Source organism: Narcine bancroftii, chromosome 7 (genome assembly GCF_036971445.1).
Source record: "Narcine bancroftii isolate sNarBan1 chromosome 7, sNarBan1.hap1, whole genome shotgun sequence".
NCBI lineage: Eukaryota > Metazoa > Chordata > Chondrichthyes > Torpediniformes > Narcinidae > Narcine > Narcine bancroftii.
In genome coordinates this window covers 184,434,504-184,451,613 of record NC_091475.1, presented here as the reverse complement: position 1 = coordinate 184,451,613, position 17,110 = coordinate 184,434,504, and the positions used below count along the sequence as shown (strand labels likewise).

Sequence of the window (17,110 nt, the reverse complement as noted above, 5' to 3'; positions counted from 1 at the left end):
ACAGCAAACTTTATTTTATATTTTATTTCTCATTTGTTAATGCTTCTTCTGGAAAGAGTTTAACCAAAACTATTATTAAACATTTTTTTGATAAGAAAAAGTTTAACAATACATATGTTGAAAGAAGAGAAAACATGCAGATGTTGTTGAAAATTTTCAATAAATATTTAGTTTGGCCCACGACTTAGTCCGAGTTTTTAATTTTGGTCCTCTGTGAATTTGAGTTTGACACCCCTGATCTAGAGGAAGTCCATGCAGTCAAAAGGAGAACTTGTAAACTCCACACTGAAGTCAGGATTGAATCCAGGTCATTGGAGCTGTGAGGCAACACCTCCACGAACAAAACAACTTGTGTTGAAGTTTTAGTGTATGTAAATGTGAACACACAAATCAAATTTAAAAAATGTCCACAATGTTGATAATAATGAAAATGTAAGTTCTTGGTGTTAAAGTTAAAATTGCAGAGTTATATAAAGAAAACATGTTAGTTTTACAGAGGTAAAAATGTTGCTGAAATTTGCAACATTTTTCAAAGATAATTTTTAAAATTCTTCTGCATCCACAGAATGTCGAGTGGTTAAGTCTACATCATACACTAAAGTCCCTGGTGCTGCAGGACGCAATACTGCCACAAAGAGCCCTGGGCCCTCACGACGTAGCAAGTCTCCAGCTTCCACTGGTTCAGGTAACCAAAAAACCATTTGTGTTATAAACTCGCACATGAAAAGTTACTACATCCTATAATGTAATCAAGAATTCTAAAATTAGAATTAACCACTAATACAATGCAATTCTTTGTGTTTATAATGCTGTAGGACATGAAGACTATTTGTCTAACAAGCTGACTTTTTAATATCTTTCCACCTCCCTATATTCTCATGTAATTTCAGTATTAGAAAGCTGTTCAGAAAAATTTTAAGAGTTGAATTCATCTGCTTACTTGTTAATTTAATATTGTAAAAAGATCTTAGATGTTAAACAAGGCAATATCAGAATCATAATCGAACAATATAGAAACCGGCCCTTCAGTTCACCACATCAATGCTGACCAATGCCTATCCACAGTAAACCTATTGCCTGCATTTGGTCCTTATACTTCAATGACTTGCCCATTCAAGTCCCTACCTAAATCTAAATGTAGTGATTGCATTTGACTCCAGCATCTCCTCTGGTATTTGCATTCCAGATTTCAGCCATTTTCTGTGTTTAAAAAAAAATCCTCTCAAGTACCTCCTTGAATCTGTGGCCCCATGATTTTGATACTCCTACCATTGGAAGAAAAATTCTAACTATATTCCCTCTCTGCGCCATTTTATTTGCTTCAATCAGGTTACTCCTCAGCTTCTACTAATCTCCCCATAACTAAAGCCCTTCAAACCAGGCAACATCCCAGTGAATCTTCTCTGTGCTCTCTCCAGCTCAATCACATACTCCTTGGACCATGGAAATCAACACCACATACAATATTCCAAATGTGGTCTAACTAGTGTTTTTTAAAGTTGTGACCTAATTTCCCAACCTTTATATTCTATGACCCAACAAGCCAAGTGCTTTCTTCACCAACTTATCAACTAATGTTTCCACTTTCAGGGAATGATGGCCTTGAACCACAAGCTTCAACAATACAGCAAAACCCCTGTTATTCATGATTCAAGCAACCAGCAGCCTCAAGCAACTAGCAAAAATATAGCAGAAAATAAATAGGTTAAGAAATACGGAGGTTTAAAATTGGTATACCTCGCCGTTAGTTCACCAGTCACACAACATGCACTCTTAAGCAAACGTAAAATTCAGTAATCCGGCATCTACCAATTACCATAAAATCTGGATACCAGGGGTTTTACTGTATTTGTATTTCAAATTTAACTTCCATATTGTTATCTTGTTAAAAGCATTTATTTATGGCATTAGTGACTCTTCAAATTTGCTATTCCATCAGTCTTCTGCAAATCCCTGACACAATCGTCTTTCTTTGTGTAGGTACAATAATGCAAACTTTGGCCTCCATTGCACATATGCATTAAGTGCTGTTGCTTTGCATAATGGAGCATTTAGGTCTGAGATATCCAGGATTACTGATCTCTGGTTTATTACTCCTGTTGGAGAAAGAAGGTAGTGAAATTTCCTGATAGCTTCTTTAAGCTTTTCTATGTTTGTGTTTCTCAGCAAACAACATCGGTTTCCAAGGGGGCTCTGGGTGAAGCTATGGAAATGCCTGACTTGTTGCTGATTTTGAGGGAAATTTATCCCCCTGAAAATTCATGAGTTTCATATAGAGACCATTTAAAAATTTATTTACAGATTGTGAACATCATTCCCCTTTACTATTCATTGTTAATTGCCTTTGCAAAAGTGATGGCGAGCTACGTTCTAGAATCGTGTTGCTGATCAGATCTTTTATCGGGAAAGATTAGTGGTAAATACTCGTCTTGCACCCATAATAATATTTATTTTGCAGTCTGTGCCTGAATGTTTCCTAATCATGCTCCATGCAATTTTGGGCTACTTCATTTTCTGAAGATTTATGAATTGAATATTAGAACATAGAGCATAGAACTTTACAGCACGGTACAGGCCCTTTGACTCCACAACAATTTAATCCTTCCCTACCTCACACCCATAACCCTGTATTTTTCTCACATCCATGTACCTCGCGAAGAGTCTTTTAAATGTCTTTTTTGCACCAGCCTTCACTGCCACCCTGATATTTAATTCAAGGCACCTGCCAGTCTGACATCTCCCCTAAATTTTTCTCCGCTTACCCAAAACACATGCCCTCTGGCATTTACTCTTGTCGCCCCAGGAGAAAGGTGCTGGCTCTCATGAGTCAACTCTTGTTCTTCGTTGCTCCGGAAATGTCCGAGTTCAGTCAGCCATGCAGACCTTGCAGATTTTGCAGTTATTAGTAAATGTCCTCTTTTTTGAGTTTGTGGTGGGACGAAGGCTGTTGAGGATGGTTGGATTTAGGACATCAAATGATTTTCTGTTTCTGTCCTTTGTAAAATCGTGACATTTTTACATTAAGATTTGAACTCTGGAAAAGAAGATACACACCAATGGAGATTAAGATTCCTGAAAAAAAGCCATATAAGAAAACTAACCACATTTTAAGAAGCTTCCCAGTTCAGACAAGAGATCTTTGACATAAACCTGGTTCTCTTTCCATAGAGGTAGCTTACTGAATGCTTATAACATTTTCTGTTTTTTATTTGTACTTTATTCTGGGTTTTCACTTACTATCAAAGACAAAGGAAGACTGTTTAGTCCATTAGATCCATGCCAACTCACAACAGAGGAATTCCATCAGTCCCATGTCTCCTCTCCTTATTCTCTCACATGAACATCAATTCCTCTGATAATTCCTTTTGGCGACAGTAAGTGGTTATTTGTATAAGCCATTTGATGTACCAGCATGCCATGTTGGGATATGGTTAAAAACACATCAAAATGCTGGAGGAATTCAGCTGGTCTTTTCAGCATCCATAGGAGACAAATAAATATTGCTGACAAGTTTCTTCTTCAAGGAAACTTTCTTGAAAAAGGGCTCCAGCATTTAGGTGTGTTTTTACTACAATCACAGCATCTGCAGACTGTCACGTTTCACTGCCTTTGGATAGGGGAAGACACATCTGATGGAATCAGAGGGAGGAATGCAAACTCCAGACATGAGATTATGCTTGAACTCAGATCTGGAATGGTGAGTTAGGAGTGCTGTGCTGTCTGTGTGATATTGGTCCCTGTTCTTCCTTTTCCATATAAGGCCATGATTTGTCTCTGAGTCAATACCCTGGAATTATGCATTTTATCTTTATGGCTTAGATGAACCTATTTGGGTATCTATGAATGAGCATGTAATATAACCTCACCACTGTCACTCGACATTTGGCTGGACGTCAATTGTGTTGCCTTACAAGAGTAAGTTTTGGGGTACAGCAGAAGTTCAGAGAAGAAAAAGTAAAGGAAAATGCATTGATGTTATTCATTTCACATCCTTGTACCCCAAGACTTTATATATGTAATGTTTGAAGTGCAAACATTATTGCCATATAGCAAATTCGTGCAGCCTGATTCCAAGTACAGCAAAGAATTGAACGTAGCTAGCACAGGTTCAAGGGCAGTGTGCCTATTTCTCTTTGGATTAGCTTTTGAACCCATCAGTAGCTCTTTCCCTGTAGTCAAAGGAGTGCCTTATACAAGGCTCCTCCCATCTATTTTAGGAAAACGTCGAGAATTCTTTTTTTCTGAAACTTGTCTTCCTTCTGGCAGGAAAATAGAAAATGCTGGAAATGCTCAGCAGGTCAGGCAGCATGCGGAAAGAAAAACAGAGTTGCTGTTTCAGGTCGAAGACCCTTCGTCAGTGTTTGCTGGCTGTCCTTCCTTTGGACCACCCGCAGTCTCCTGAGTGGTTATCAACACTCTCCTAATTGCTTTGGGGAGTCAAAATTTATCATTGCTTGGACCCCCTGCTGTTGGAATGTTTCTATCAAATCCACTCCTTTCTAAAATGATGTGTTTGAAGTCATTTGGTTTCGTCCCATTCTCTTCCTCCTTCCTTTGTTCTTATTCTTTGTACTTCATCACTTTTTGTTGCCCTCTCAACCTTTTATCTTTCATGAGTTTTATTTCAGTCTTATTTCTCTGTGGTAGTTTGTGATGGTAGATGTACAAAGAAAGACTCTGATCAATTTGAATGTATATCTTTAATGTCATGAAAGCACTTTGAAATCAGGATATAATTTAAGCAGGAGAAGTAACAAAATTTGGCTTTCTACATTGCTGAGAATATTGAAAATTCATAGAGACTTGATAGTCCAGTGCTGGAGCCAATACGAGCAACAGATGTTGGCAATGTTAAAAGACAGTGTTTGAATATATCTCTGCATTATATCATTTCTTTTATTCTGATTTCTATTGTACATTATTGATTGAGATTTTCTTGTCTTCTGCTCAAAAACCTCTGTAGTTTATTAAATGACTTCATCAATGAAACAGGACCTCTCAAATCCATGACTTCAGGAAAATGTTATTAAAAGTTAGAAAAACCGTTCCAAAGACAAGGACTGGTGAAATTTTATCGCATATAACTAAAAATGTGTGATGATGATGTCGCAGAGCCGGCTGCCGCTGATGATGTAAGCGATATGACGCGTGGGTGGGGGGGGGGGGGTCATAGTGTGTATGTGTGGGTGTGTTAAGCAACAGTATGTGGGTGATGAATCCCAGATGCAGGAGGAGGAGAGTGAGAGTGTCAGGATCATCCGTGTGACAGTGAGCCAGTGAGAAGGTCAGAGGAGTTTGGCCGGGTGGTGTTTGCGGAGTTGAAGAATACAATGTGGCGTCTAGTGAATAATAAAAGAAAATTGACTTCATGATGTGCTGAAAGAAACAAGTGAGTGTATTCTTTATTTGTTTGTAAGCTGTGGTAAATCAGTGCCGTTACAAAGGCAGTGGTGCTGCTGGTACAGACATGGGAGAGTAGAGGCACAGCATTCCTCCAAAGGTTTAACCACCCAATCCTAATGCTAGCAGCCTCATGCAGGCTTTAAGTGGCCTGTTAAAGGAGCCGACAGTGTTTTATTTAAAATCCTGCAACCATGGGGTCTGTGCCCGAGATGGTGGTGCCTGTACTGGCAGAGGCCATGAGGGGTTGCAGACTTCAGGGAGCAGGGGACTGGATGGAGAAAGGCAGTAGGAATGGCAATAACCCCTCCTCTCCCAATGAGAAGGAGAAGCAGAGGAAATGAACTGACAGGACAGTGACCACCATAATGATAGAGGGCAAATGATCCCTCTGACCACGAGAGGGAATCAGAGACTAGTGTGTGGCAACTTGGGTTGGATTTAAGAGGGTTGTCTCCAAATGGTTGTGAATAAGTTCTATTGTTTATAAAGTATCGTTGCTTTAAAAGAGCCCAAGTTTATTTATTACAGTAAAAGAAACATCACATGGTACCAAGAGTGGAAGAAACACCAGGAGTGTGCATGGCCCCAGGAGTGGAAGAAACACCAGGAGTGTTCAGAGTATGTTTCAGTCATCCACAGAGATATGGAGAGTGTAAAAATCCTGATGCTATAAATTGGACTGGAAATGTAGACCACGAGTGGAGGTTGTTCAAACAAAGATTCATGCTGCACCCGCAAGCCATTGGACTCGATAGCAAACCTGATACACAGAAGATTGCACTGCTACTTACTGTGGTGGGACCTCAAGCACAAGAGGTTTTCAATACATTTGTTTTAGCCGAGGTAGCTGACAAGGGCAAGTTCAAAAAGGTCATCGAGATGTTTGATAAACACTGTTCACCAAAAAAAATGAAATGTTCAAGAGGTACATGTTTCACTTATGCACACAGCTGCAGGGAGAGAGCTTTAATTTTTTTTAACAGACTTGAAATTAAATGCAAGAACATGCAATTTTGGATTGCTACATGATTCAATGATCCGTGATCAAATTGTGTTTGGGATTATTGTTAACAAAGTGAGAGAGAGGTTGCTGTGAGAGACAAAGCTTACCTGAGCTGTAGATATACTATGCCAGTGAATCCACTCTGCCGCACGCGATCAAGTTCGGTGCGTGTGCAAAAGCCAGTGAAAACAAAGGCATAGCTGTAGCCACAGTGTGTGTCCACACACAAAATCAAAAAGATGAGACATAGGAAACAAAAAGGAGAGACATTAATGTGTAAATGATGTGGCACTCAACATGTGCGAAAATAATGCCCCTCCTATGGAAAAATCTGTAATAAGTGCAAAGGGCAGAAAAACTATGCAAAGCAATGTTTTTCCAAAGGGAAACAAAACAGAAGTGAAAGTGTGCACACTATTCACACTATAGAAGAAACTGCCCTCAGTGATACACTTCTTGTGGGCATGGTAGTGCAGGAAGATGATAAACCAACAGACAGTGAACAGCCAAGCGTGAACAGAGTCGAGCAGGACAAGTGGAATGTGTCAGTGCATGTAAAATCCTGAATTTGATTCCTGAATAATCAACGAACCTTACTTTTCATGCACTATTATTGTTGTTATTTTTTTAAATTTATTTTATTTTATTCTTTATAGTAATGTAATAATATTATAATATGTATGTTTGCTCTATGATTCTGCTGCAAAACACTGAATTTCATGACTTGTTCATGACAATAAATATTGATTCTGATTCTGAAAAATGGAACAAATATTCCTTTCAAGCTGGACACAGGGACAAAGGTCAGTTTGATCTGTGAGTGTAACATCAGGGCAATGAAGATAAAGCCATACATCCATGCAAATCCTGTACTGTTCAAAGCCTACAATCGACAGAACGTCGACACGAAAGTTACCTGTAAACTCAAGGTGAAAGTTAAAGATAAAGAGCACCACCTCAGGTTCGCAGTAGTCCTAGATGACAGGAATCACTGCTTGGTGACCAAGTATGTGAAAACTTAAGCCTAGTCAAGAGGAAACCTATTGTGTTAGCTGATGTGTTATCAAGGGCAACAATGTGGAGTAAAGCACACAATGAGAATTTCTTAGAGACAGATGTGAATCTCCACGTGAACCTGATCACTGAATCTCTTCCTGTATCTGACTTGAAATCCAAGCAGATCGCAGTTCAAACAGAAAAGGACACAGTTCTACAGAAGGTCATCAAGAATCTGAATGAAGATGGCCTGGAGGTGAATATCAGCCATACTACAACATCAGAGCTGAGCTGAGTATTGTCAATGGACTTCTACCCAGATTCCTTAATCACTGCAACAAGATGCCGAAAATGGTGTATGAGGGGCACTTTGGAATGGAAAAATGCAAGAGGAGGGCCAGAACTGCTGTTTATTGGCCAGGGATAAATGCTGACATTGGCAGGATGGTTTCAAGGTATGAAACCTGTTTGAGACATCACTCAAAGCAGACAAAGGAACCCATGATAATAACAGATGTACCAGCAGAACCATGACAGAAAATTGGGACTGATCTGTTCCACATGGATGGAAATAATTACTTGCTGGTTATTGATTATCTATCAAACTATCCAGAGATTATGCTGCTTCCTAACATGTCTGCTGCTTGTGTGATAAAATATATGAAATCGATCTTTGCAAGACATGGAATTCCTCAAATTGTCTACAGTGACAATGGACTATGCTACAGCTGTAGAGAATTACAGAACTTTACAGAAGAGTATGATTTTTGACATGTGATTTCCTCTGTATCCACATTCAAACAGTAAAGCAGAGAAAGGAGTTCACATAGTTAAACAGTTGCTCAAGAAAACACTAGACAGTGGCTCAGATCCATATCTGGCTCTCTTGTGTTAAGAGCTTCACCACTTGAAAATGGCATGTCACCTGCTGAGCTTCTGATGGGACACAGACAATGAACCACACTTCTCTATTCTACAGACCCAAACAAGAACAGAGATGTCAAAGATGTCAAATGGAAACAAAAGCATCTGCAATGGAGACAAAAGCAAACTATGACAACTTAGCAAGAAGCTTAGGGCCACTGGCACAAAATGACATAGAGAGTCAGAGATTCCAACACTTGGGTCAAAAAGGCCACTGTTCTGGAGGAAGTAAATCCAGGATCCTACACTGTCAGAACAGAGGATGGTCAAATACTGAGGAGGAATCAAAAGAGCCTGCTGAAAATGCAAGAAACACTGCAGGAACAGACAAATGCAGTGGATCCAGTCTGCACAGCAAAAGAGGAAACATCATCAGTGCTGGATAGTAGTACCTGTGTTAAGAGGATCAACACAAGTTATCAAAGCACCTGATGGACTGAATCTCTAAAAGTAAAAGTAGCGCTCACCTAAAATGTTTGTGCTCTGATGTTTGTTTAACTTTAAATTGAAATGAACAATGCATTAGTGTGTCATGTGGTTAGATTAAACATCTCCAGGAAAGGGAATGTAATGATAGAATGCTAGTGATCCTCCTGATCACTAGAGGGAGTCAGAGACTAGTGTGTGGCAGCTTGGGTTGGATTCAAGATGGATGCCTCCACATGGACGTGAATGAGATCTATAGCTAATACAGCATAGTTGTTTGAAAAGAACTCAAGTTTCTTTATTACAGTAGAAGATATATCACAACCCCGACAGCAGACCAGCAAGGGTCTCAGCGGCTGAGGTTTCAGGTGACTTGAGGTTGGGGGAAACAACATGTACTGCAGGCTGCTGGAGACTGGCTCATGGGAACCTGGAATTTGGATTCAAGAGGATGCTGAGGGCAAATGGGTTCCTGAAAGCTTCCTGATTTCATTGGAGGCTTTTAACTGGAGCTCGGGTGGCGATGAATCAAACAGGAGTCTGCATGTCTGCAGAGGCTGTGGGAGAGCTGGGAGCAAATTACAGACCCTCAGTGACTTTGAAAGGACTCTCTTTTGTTTCTCTTTCTTCCACTCTAAGGGGTGCTGGGCAAGAAAAGTAGCATCTCTTTATACATAACATGAGCTCAGTGACTGGCTACATCAACAAGTGCATTGAGAATGTCATTGAGATCAAATGCTTCATAACAAGGGCTAACCAGAAACCAAGTTTGGGTGCAGAGAACTAGGCCCTTCTCAGAGCTGGTGATGATTCCTTCAGGACAGGGGATAGGATGTCACTAAAATCACTTAGGGTTGAACTCTTTTGTGCAGTCTGGAAGGCAAATATCCACAGACAGTTGTGCGATTCTGGTGACATGAGGTACATGTGGCAAGGGATCAAGAATATAATGGATCACAAGTCAACCTTGCAAGTTGAGGACATTGACACCTTCCTTCTGGACAGATATCTTCAATGCATGGTTTGATGAGAAGAACAGGATGATGCTGAAGAAAGCTCCTTGTCCCCCTGATGAACAGACCCCCTGCATTGCTGCATTTGAGGTGAGGAGAACCCTATCCAAGGTGAGCCCACACAAGGTGGCAGGGCCAGACGACAATACTACTTGGTCGGGGACTAAAGAGCTGCGCAGACCAATTGATGGATGTCTTCACAGACAGCTTCAACACCTCACTGGAGAAGTCCACCACTGTCCTGGTACCCAAGAGGGTAACAATAACCGGCCTCAATGACTGCCGCTCTGTGGTACTGACTTCCATCATTATGAAATAGGATGTCTGGTAATTGAACTCATCAAAGAACACCTCACAGAGTGCTGAACTCACTTCTAATTGTGTAAGCAGTTCCACAGATGATGCTATAGCCTTGTCTCTTCACTTTGCCTTGACCTGCCTTGAGAGCAACACCTCATACTCAAGCTGCTGTTCATTGACTTCAGCTCATCATTTAATACAGTCATACCCCAGAGGCTGGTGGAGAAGCTGTCCTTGCTGGGACTTAACACTCCTTTCTGTAACTGGATTCAGGGCTTCCTAATGGAAAGATCACAGACTCTCGAAACGGTAGCAGAACATTGAGCACTGTCACGCTGAGCACTGGCGCACCTCAGGGCTGTGTGCTCAGCCCACTCCTATTCACGCTACTGACCCACGATCTTATCGTCAGATCCAGCTCCACAGTGTCATCAAGTTTGCAGGTGATACTACAGTAGGTGGCCTCATCAGCAACAACAATGAATCGCACTACAGAGAAGAGGAGGGAAATCTTTTGATATGGTGCAAAAGTAACAACCTGAGTCTCAACATAGACAAGATGAAGGGGATGATTGTGGACTTCAGGAGGACCAGGTCAACCACCTTCCACTACGCATCAATAATGCTGTAATAGAGAGAGTGGAGAGCACCAAGTTCCTTGAATTTCACTTAAATAGTGACCTATCTTGGACACTCACAGCTCCTTACTTGACAAGAAGGCACAAGAGTGACTACACTTTTTAAGAAGACTGAAGTGGGTAAGGCTACCAGCTACCATTTATGTCAATTATGCTCTATTGAGCGCATTTTGGCCTGCGTTCTGGCTGGTTGCCTCAGCGGATTGGATCCGAGGTCAATCCACACGACCATAAAAATAGCAGAGAGGATCACTGGAGTCTCCCTCCCACTTATTGATGTAATCTACCAGGATCATTTTCTGAAGAGGCATGGCATGCAAAATCATTGAGGACCTCTTCCATCCCACACACATCTTTCAGCTGCTCCCATGGGGCAAGAGATACAGGAGTATCAGAGCCAGTACCACCAGGCCGAGGAACAGCTACTTCCCACGGGCAGTGAGAATACTGAACGACTAAAGGAACTGCTCACACTAACCAACTGTGTCTCTCATATACATGATACAATATTTATTGTATATACAAATATTTGTCCTGCATATGTATTGAGCTATCTGGCTGTGTGTCTGTGTGTTTTTCTAGAGAACACTGTTTGGTCAGGTTGTACTTAAGCAGACAAAATGCAATTTTACGCAGGGCCTTGATGACTGGCAGCAGTCATGTCTGAGCAAGGGATGGCAAATGGAAAATAGGAGTATTCATCAAAGATGTTAAGAAAATACACATTGCGGTCAGTGGACAGAAAAGGTCCTTTAAAATCGACACTGAGTCGCTCAGAGGGACGGGTGGTTTTAATTAATTGTGCCCTGTCTGGCTGGTAGAAGTGTGGCTTGCACTCAGTACAGACCTGGCAATTCTTTGTCAAGGACCTGATCTCTTCGATGGAGTATGGCAGGTTGTGTGCTTTGACAAAATTTAAAAACCTGGTAACTCTGGGGTGACAGAGATGGATGTGGAGGTTTTGCAGCTGGTTGATCTGCGCGCTGGCACAGATCCCAAGGAACAGTTGTAGGTGGGGAGGTTCAATCCTCCACCTCAGTATTATGTCATTTTTTATTTTATCCCACTGCTGATTATTGAACATGAACGCAACTGCACATTGATCAGTCAGAAGGGTAAATGGAACCTCTTAATGGCCAGGTTATGCTACCAGTGCTGCACTGTCAAGACAATGGCTTGGGCCTCTTTCTCGCATTGCTTTCTTCATGAAATGGTTGAGCTGGCAGGTACACTGGAGGTGGCTATTTGACCAACAATGGGACCACCTCATGGTTATCTCAGGTGCCGCCATCTTGGGATGTACCGCCACCCCTTTACCCTGCTAATGACTCAACCATGGTAATAGTGCTCCACGACCACCTCCCGTCATTTTCATCTGGCTCCAGTGGTGACCTGACCACCCAAAGTGCTACTTCTGCGGCCTGGGCAAGCATCAGAGGAAACACTGCCCAGTGCAGAATTCAACTTGCTCCAGCTATGGAAAAAAGGGCCATTATGCCAAAGTGTGTAAGTCGAAACTGCTTTCTAGCAGTTCTGTGTGCAGATTGTAGGGGCCACCATTCTGGACACTGTCATCACCAGGGGCCAGCAGCACCATGTGCAGTTCATGGGGGCTGCTATCTTGGGTGCCATCTTTGGACTTCACAGCACCGCGTCTGGGCCATGGAGTTTGCCATCTTGGGCACCATCTTCTGTATCCAGTGGCACCATGTGTGGGCCCTGGGGGCTGCCATCTTGGACACTACCATCTTCCACAGCAGCGATGTGCAGCGGCCTCCATCACACACAACCAGGCAGCCCACATCAACTCATCAGGTCGATGATGGATATTCAGGTTAACGGCCATGAAATTTCTTATTCAACAGCTGGGAGCACTGGGAGCTTTAAACACCTGGACACAGTTTGGCACCTTTTCCGAACAGTATTGGCAGTGAACCAGAAGGTCTCCTGGGCATCTAAGTTGCACACAGTGGATGTAGATGTCCCGGATCAAGTTCTTTGTGTACTCTGCAGCAGACATGACCTTACATTCACAGGTCCTGCCAAATGTTTGCAAGGCCTGAAGTTATTTGATGTTGGACTCACCTGGCCATTGTTTGCGGGTCACTAGAAGGTGTCTGGCATAGATGACATTTATCTTACACAGGCACTGTCCTTTAAGTATGTCCATGGCTTCCTGCTATGATGTACGGGTGTTGGCTTCAGTGTTTTTTCTGAGTCCGTCTCGGTGATGGAGCTGAAGGAGGGGCCCCACATGAAAAATGTACTGTGGGGTTGTTTTCAGTAAAGGTTCTGAACGCTAAGGTCATAGTGGTCTTTATTGTGTCTATGTGAACCCAACACAACATGGTGTTAGAAGTGGAACTGTTTGAGCCACAGACTGGAGGACAGACATCCTACTAAACAAATTGAGCAGCATGGAGAATGAGCCTGGACACGTGTTCTGGTGGGCCCAACCGGGAACTGTGGCACCTCCAATGGCAAGTTTCACCATTAAATTTTCAGAACTGTTCGACTTCTTGAAGCCACAGGAGTGGGAAAAGTAGATTAGGAGATTCGACCGTTTCAGACTGGTGAGTAACTTGAACAATTCCACTGAAGCTAACCAAGTGAATACACTGGTATACTGCATGGGGGACGAAGTGGATGAATTGCTATGAGGGCTGTATTTAACGAGAAAGCAGCGCCAGCATTACGATCCAGTAAGGAAAGCTGTTGACACATTTTTTTGGAATATTTTATTTATAATTGTAAAATGATATAACTTCAGTAATAACATATTCACACAGAAAGTATATAATTGAATAAAAAAACCCCAACCTCCCTCATCCACCCCACAAACACCCACCCTCCTCCCCCTTCTACCCACTAAGAAAGAAGAAAGGAGACCATCACTTTAAAACAACAATATTCAACTATTTAGCTGTGGAAACCAAGACAACCCCCAGAACAGATCAAGAGATTAAATCTTCAAACCAAGAATTTTTAGATATGGCCTCCATACTTTTACAAAAAATGATATTAATCCTTCAAATTATACATTATCTTTTCTAAAACTAAATCAGATTTCTAGGTGATGGCCAAACATTTTTTAGAAACAGCCAAAGCTAAACATAGAAATTCAATTTGATACAGAGGCAGTTTTAATCCTAAGGCAATCAACTTAATGCCCCCTAATAAGAACAATATTGGATCAAACAGAAAACTCACTTTTAATACTTTCTCCAAAAATAATTTAACTTGTATCCAAAATGTGTTAACCTTAGAACAGGTATAAATGGAATGAAAAAATGTACCTATCTCTTCTCCACATCTAAAACACAAATCTGAAGAAATTAAATTAAATTTCTTTAATTTTTGAGGGGGAAAATATAATTGATGTAGAAAATTATATTGTATTAATGTATATCTTACATTTATAACCTTAGTCATATGATCCTTACATAAATTTCTCCAAACATTTTCATCTATCTTCCTGTTTAAGTCAAATTCCCATTTTAATTTTGATTTATGAACACTTAACCTAGATCAGGGGTGTCAAACTCAAATTCACAGAGGGCCAAAATTAAAAACTTGGACTAAGTTGTGGGCCAAACTAAATATTTATTGAAAATTTTCAACAACATCTGCATGTTTTCTCTTCTTTCCACATATGTAATGTTAAACTTTTTCTTTAGTTTTGGTTAAACTCTCTCCAGAAGAAGCAATAACTAATGAGAAATAAAATATTCAATAAATAATATTTCTCTATAGCCTTTAAGCTCCTTTTAAATGTATTAATTGAATTAAGATCTTTAAATTTTTTTTGAGGTATTGAACAAGGAATAGATTGAAAAAGACATTGAAAAAATCCTTGGAAAAATATTCATTTTAATACAGTTCACTCTACCTATTAAGGTAAGAGGTAAGTCATTCCATCTATTTAAATTATCTATAATTTTATTAAATAGTGGTACATAATTTAACATACAAATGACTAACTTTCTATCAATTCTAATACCTAAATATTTAATCAGATTTTGTGTCCATTTAAATTGAGCTACTCATTTACATCAATCATAATTTCCTTCAACTAATGGCATAACTTCACTTTTAACCGAATTAATTTTGTAACCAGATATTCCCCCATAATCTTGTAAATTTTTAATATAAGAAATGAAAGAATTTTCAGAATCTGTTATATATAAATCAATACATCATCTGCAAACAAACTAATTTTATAACTCCTTATTAACTTTAATGCTTTTAATACTAAAATCTTGCCTTATTGATTATGCTAATGGTTCAATTGTTAAAACAAATAATGCAGGAGATAAAGGACATCCTTGTCGAGCCAATCTAGTTAATGAAAAAGAAGAAACTGGTCCATTAGTGACTACTCTCGCCCATGGATTTCTATATAAAGCTTTAATCCAATTTATAATTATTGGCTCAAATTGCAATTTTTGCAAAACCTTAAATAAATAATTCCATTCTAATCTATCAAAAGCCTTTTTGGCATCTAGCAATAAAACTAATGCATCGAGCAATAAAACTAGTTTCTTCTGAGAGCTATGAATTAGAGTAATTAATTTAGGTATATTGTCAGCAGAATATCTTTTTTTAAATAAATCCTGATTAATCTAAATGAACCAACTCAGGTAATCTATTAGCCAAAACTTTAGCAATAATCTTACAATCAACATTTAATAACAATATAGGTTGATAAGACTCTGATTTTAATAAATCTTTATCTTTCTTAGGTATTACTGTTATTACAGCATTTAAAAAAGATTCTGGTAATGAACAAGTTTCAATTGCTTGTTTTAATACTTCCATTAGTAAAGGCATTAATAAGTCTTTACATGTTTTATAAAATTCAGATGTAAACCCATCTTTGCCAAGAGATTTACCATTTTGCATAGAATTTAAAGCCTTAATAAATGTCAACATAAATGGAATTTATGGCAATTCAAAAATGGAAGTTGAAGCTTCTGTAGAAAATCATTACTTTCTCCTTCATTATTCAATGATTGAGATGGATATAACTTAGGACAATACTCTTTAAAATATTCTTTTATATCCTGTAGTTTCTAAGTAATTTTTGAATTATTTTTAACAGCATTAATAGTTCTTGATGCTTGCTCCATTTTCAATTGCCACACTAATACATTATGTGCTCATTCTCCTAATTCATAATATTTTTGTTTAGCTCTATCAATTAATTTCTCAGTCTTATATGTCTGAATTGGATTATAATGCTTTTTTATTTATTAATTCCAACTCTTTTCTTCTCTAATTTATCCACTTCCTTAAGATAAATTTTCAATTTTAGCCAAATAACATTATTTGGCCCCTTAAATAAGCTTTTAATGCATTCCATAAAACAAATTTATTATCAACTGAATTAATATTTGTATCTAAATACATCTGTATTTGACTTCTCATGAAGTCACAAAATTCTACATTTTTATTCTTTCTTTGGCTTGGCTTCGCGGACGAAGATTTATGGAGGGGGTAAAAAGTCCACGTCAGCTGCAGGCTCGTTTGTGGCTGACAAGTCCGATGCGGGACAGGCAGACACGGTTGCAGCGGTTGCAGGGGAAAATTGGTTGGTTGGGGTTGGGTGTTGGGTTTTTCCTCCTTTGCCTTTTGTCAGTGAGGTGGGCTCTGCGGTCTTCTTCAAAGGAGGTTGCTGCCCGCCAAACTGTGAGGCGCCAAGATGCACGGTTTGAGGCGCTATCAGCCCACTGGCGGTGGTCAATGTGGCAGGCACCAAGAGATTTCTTTAGGCAGTCCTTGTACCTTTTCTTTGGTGCACCTCTGTCACGGTGGCCAGTGGAGAGCTCGCCATATAACACGATCTTGGGAAGGCGATGGTCCTCCATTCTGGAGACGTGACCCACCCAGCGCAGCTGGATCTTCAGCAGCGTGGACTCGATGCTGTCGACCTCTGCCATCTCGAGTACTTCGACGTTAGGGATGAAAGCGCTCCAATGGATGTTGAGGATGGAGCGGAGACAACGCTGGTGGAAGCGTTCTAGGAGCCGTAGGTGGTGCCGGTAGAGGACCCATGATTCGGAGCCGAACAGGAGTGTGGGTATGACAACGGCTCTGTATACGCTTATCTTTGTGAGGTTTTTCAGTTGGTTGTTTTTCCAGACTCTTTTGTGTAGTCTTCCAAAGGCACTATTTGCCTTGGCGAGTCTGTTGTCTATCTCATTGTCGATCCTTGCATCTGATGAAATGGTGCAGCCGAGATAGGTAAACTGGTTGACCGTTTTGAGTTTTGTGTGCCCGATGGAGATGTGGGGGGGCTGGTAGTCATGGTGGGGAGCTGGCTGATGGAGGACCTCAGTTTTCTTCAGGCTGACTTCCAGGCCAAACATTTTGGCAGTTTCCGCAAAGCAGGACGTCAAGCGCTGAAG

General features: G+C 40.3%; 1 protein-coding gene across 1 annotated transcript in view; it reads left to right on the top strand.

Moving 5' to 3' along the window:
• dclk1a (doublecortin-like kinase 1a) overlaps positions 1 to 17,110 on the top strand; it is a 266,264-nt gene that overhangs the window by 126,101 nt on the left and 123,053 nt on the right. Inside the window, exon 4 of the mRNA XM_069891679.1 lies at positions 566 to 685. Within this exon, the coding sequence (XP_069747780.1) occupies positions 566 to 685 (120 nt within the window). The remainder of the gene's footprint in view (positions 1 to 565; positions 686 to 17,110) is intronic.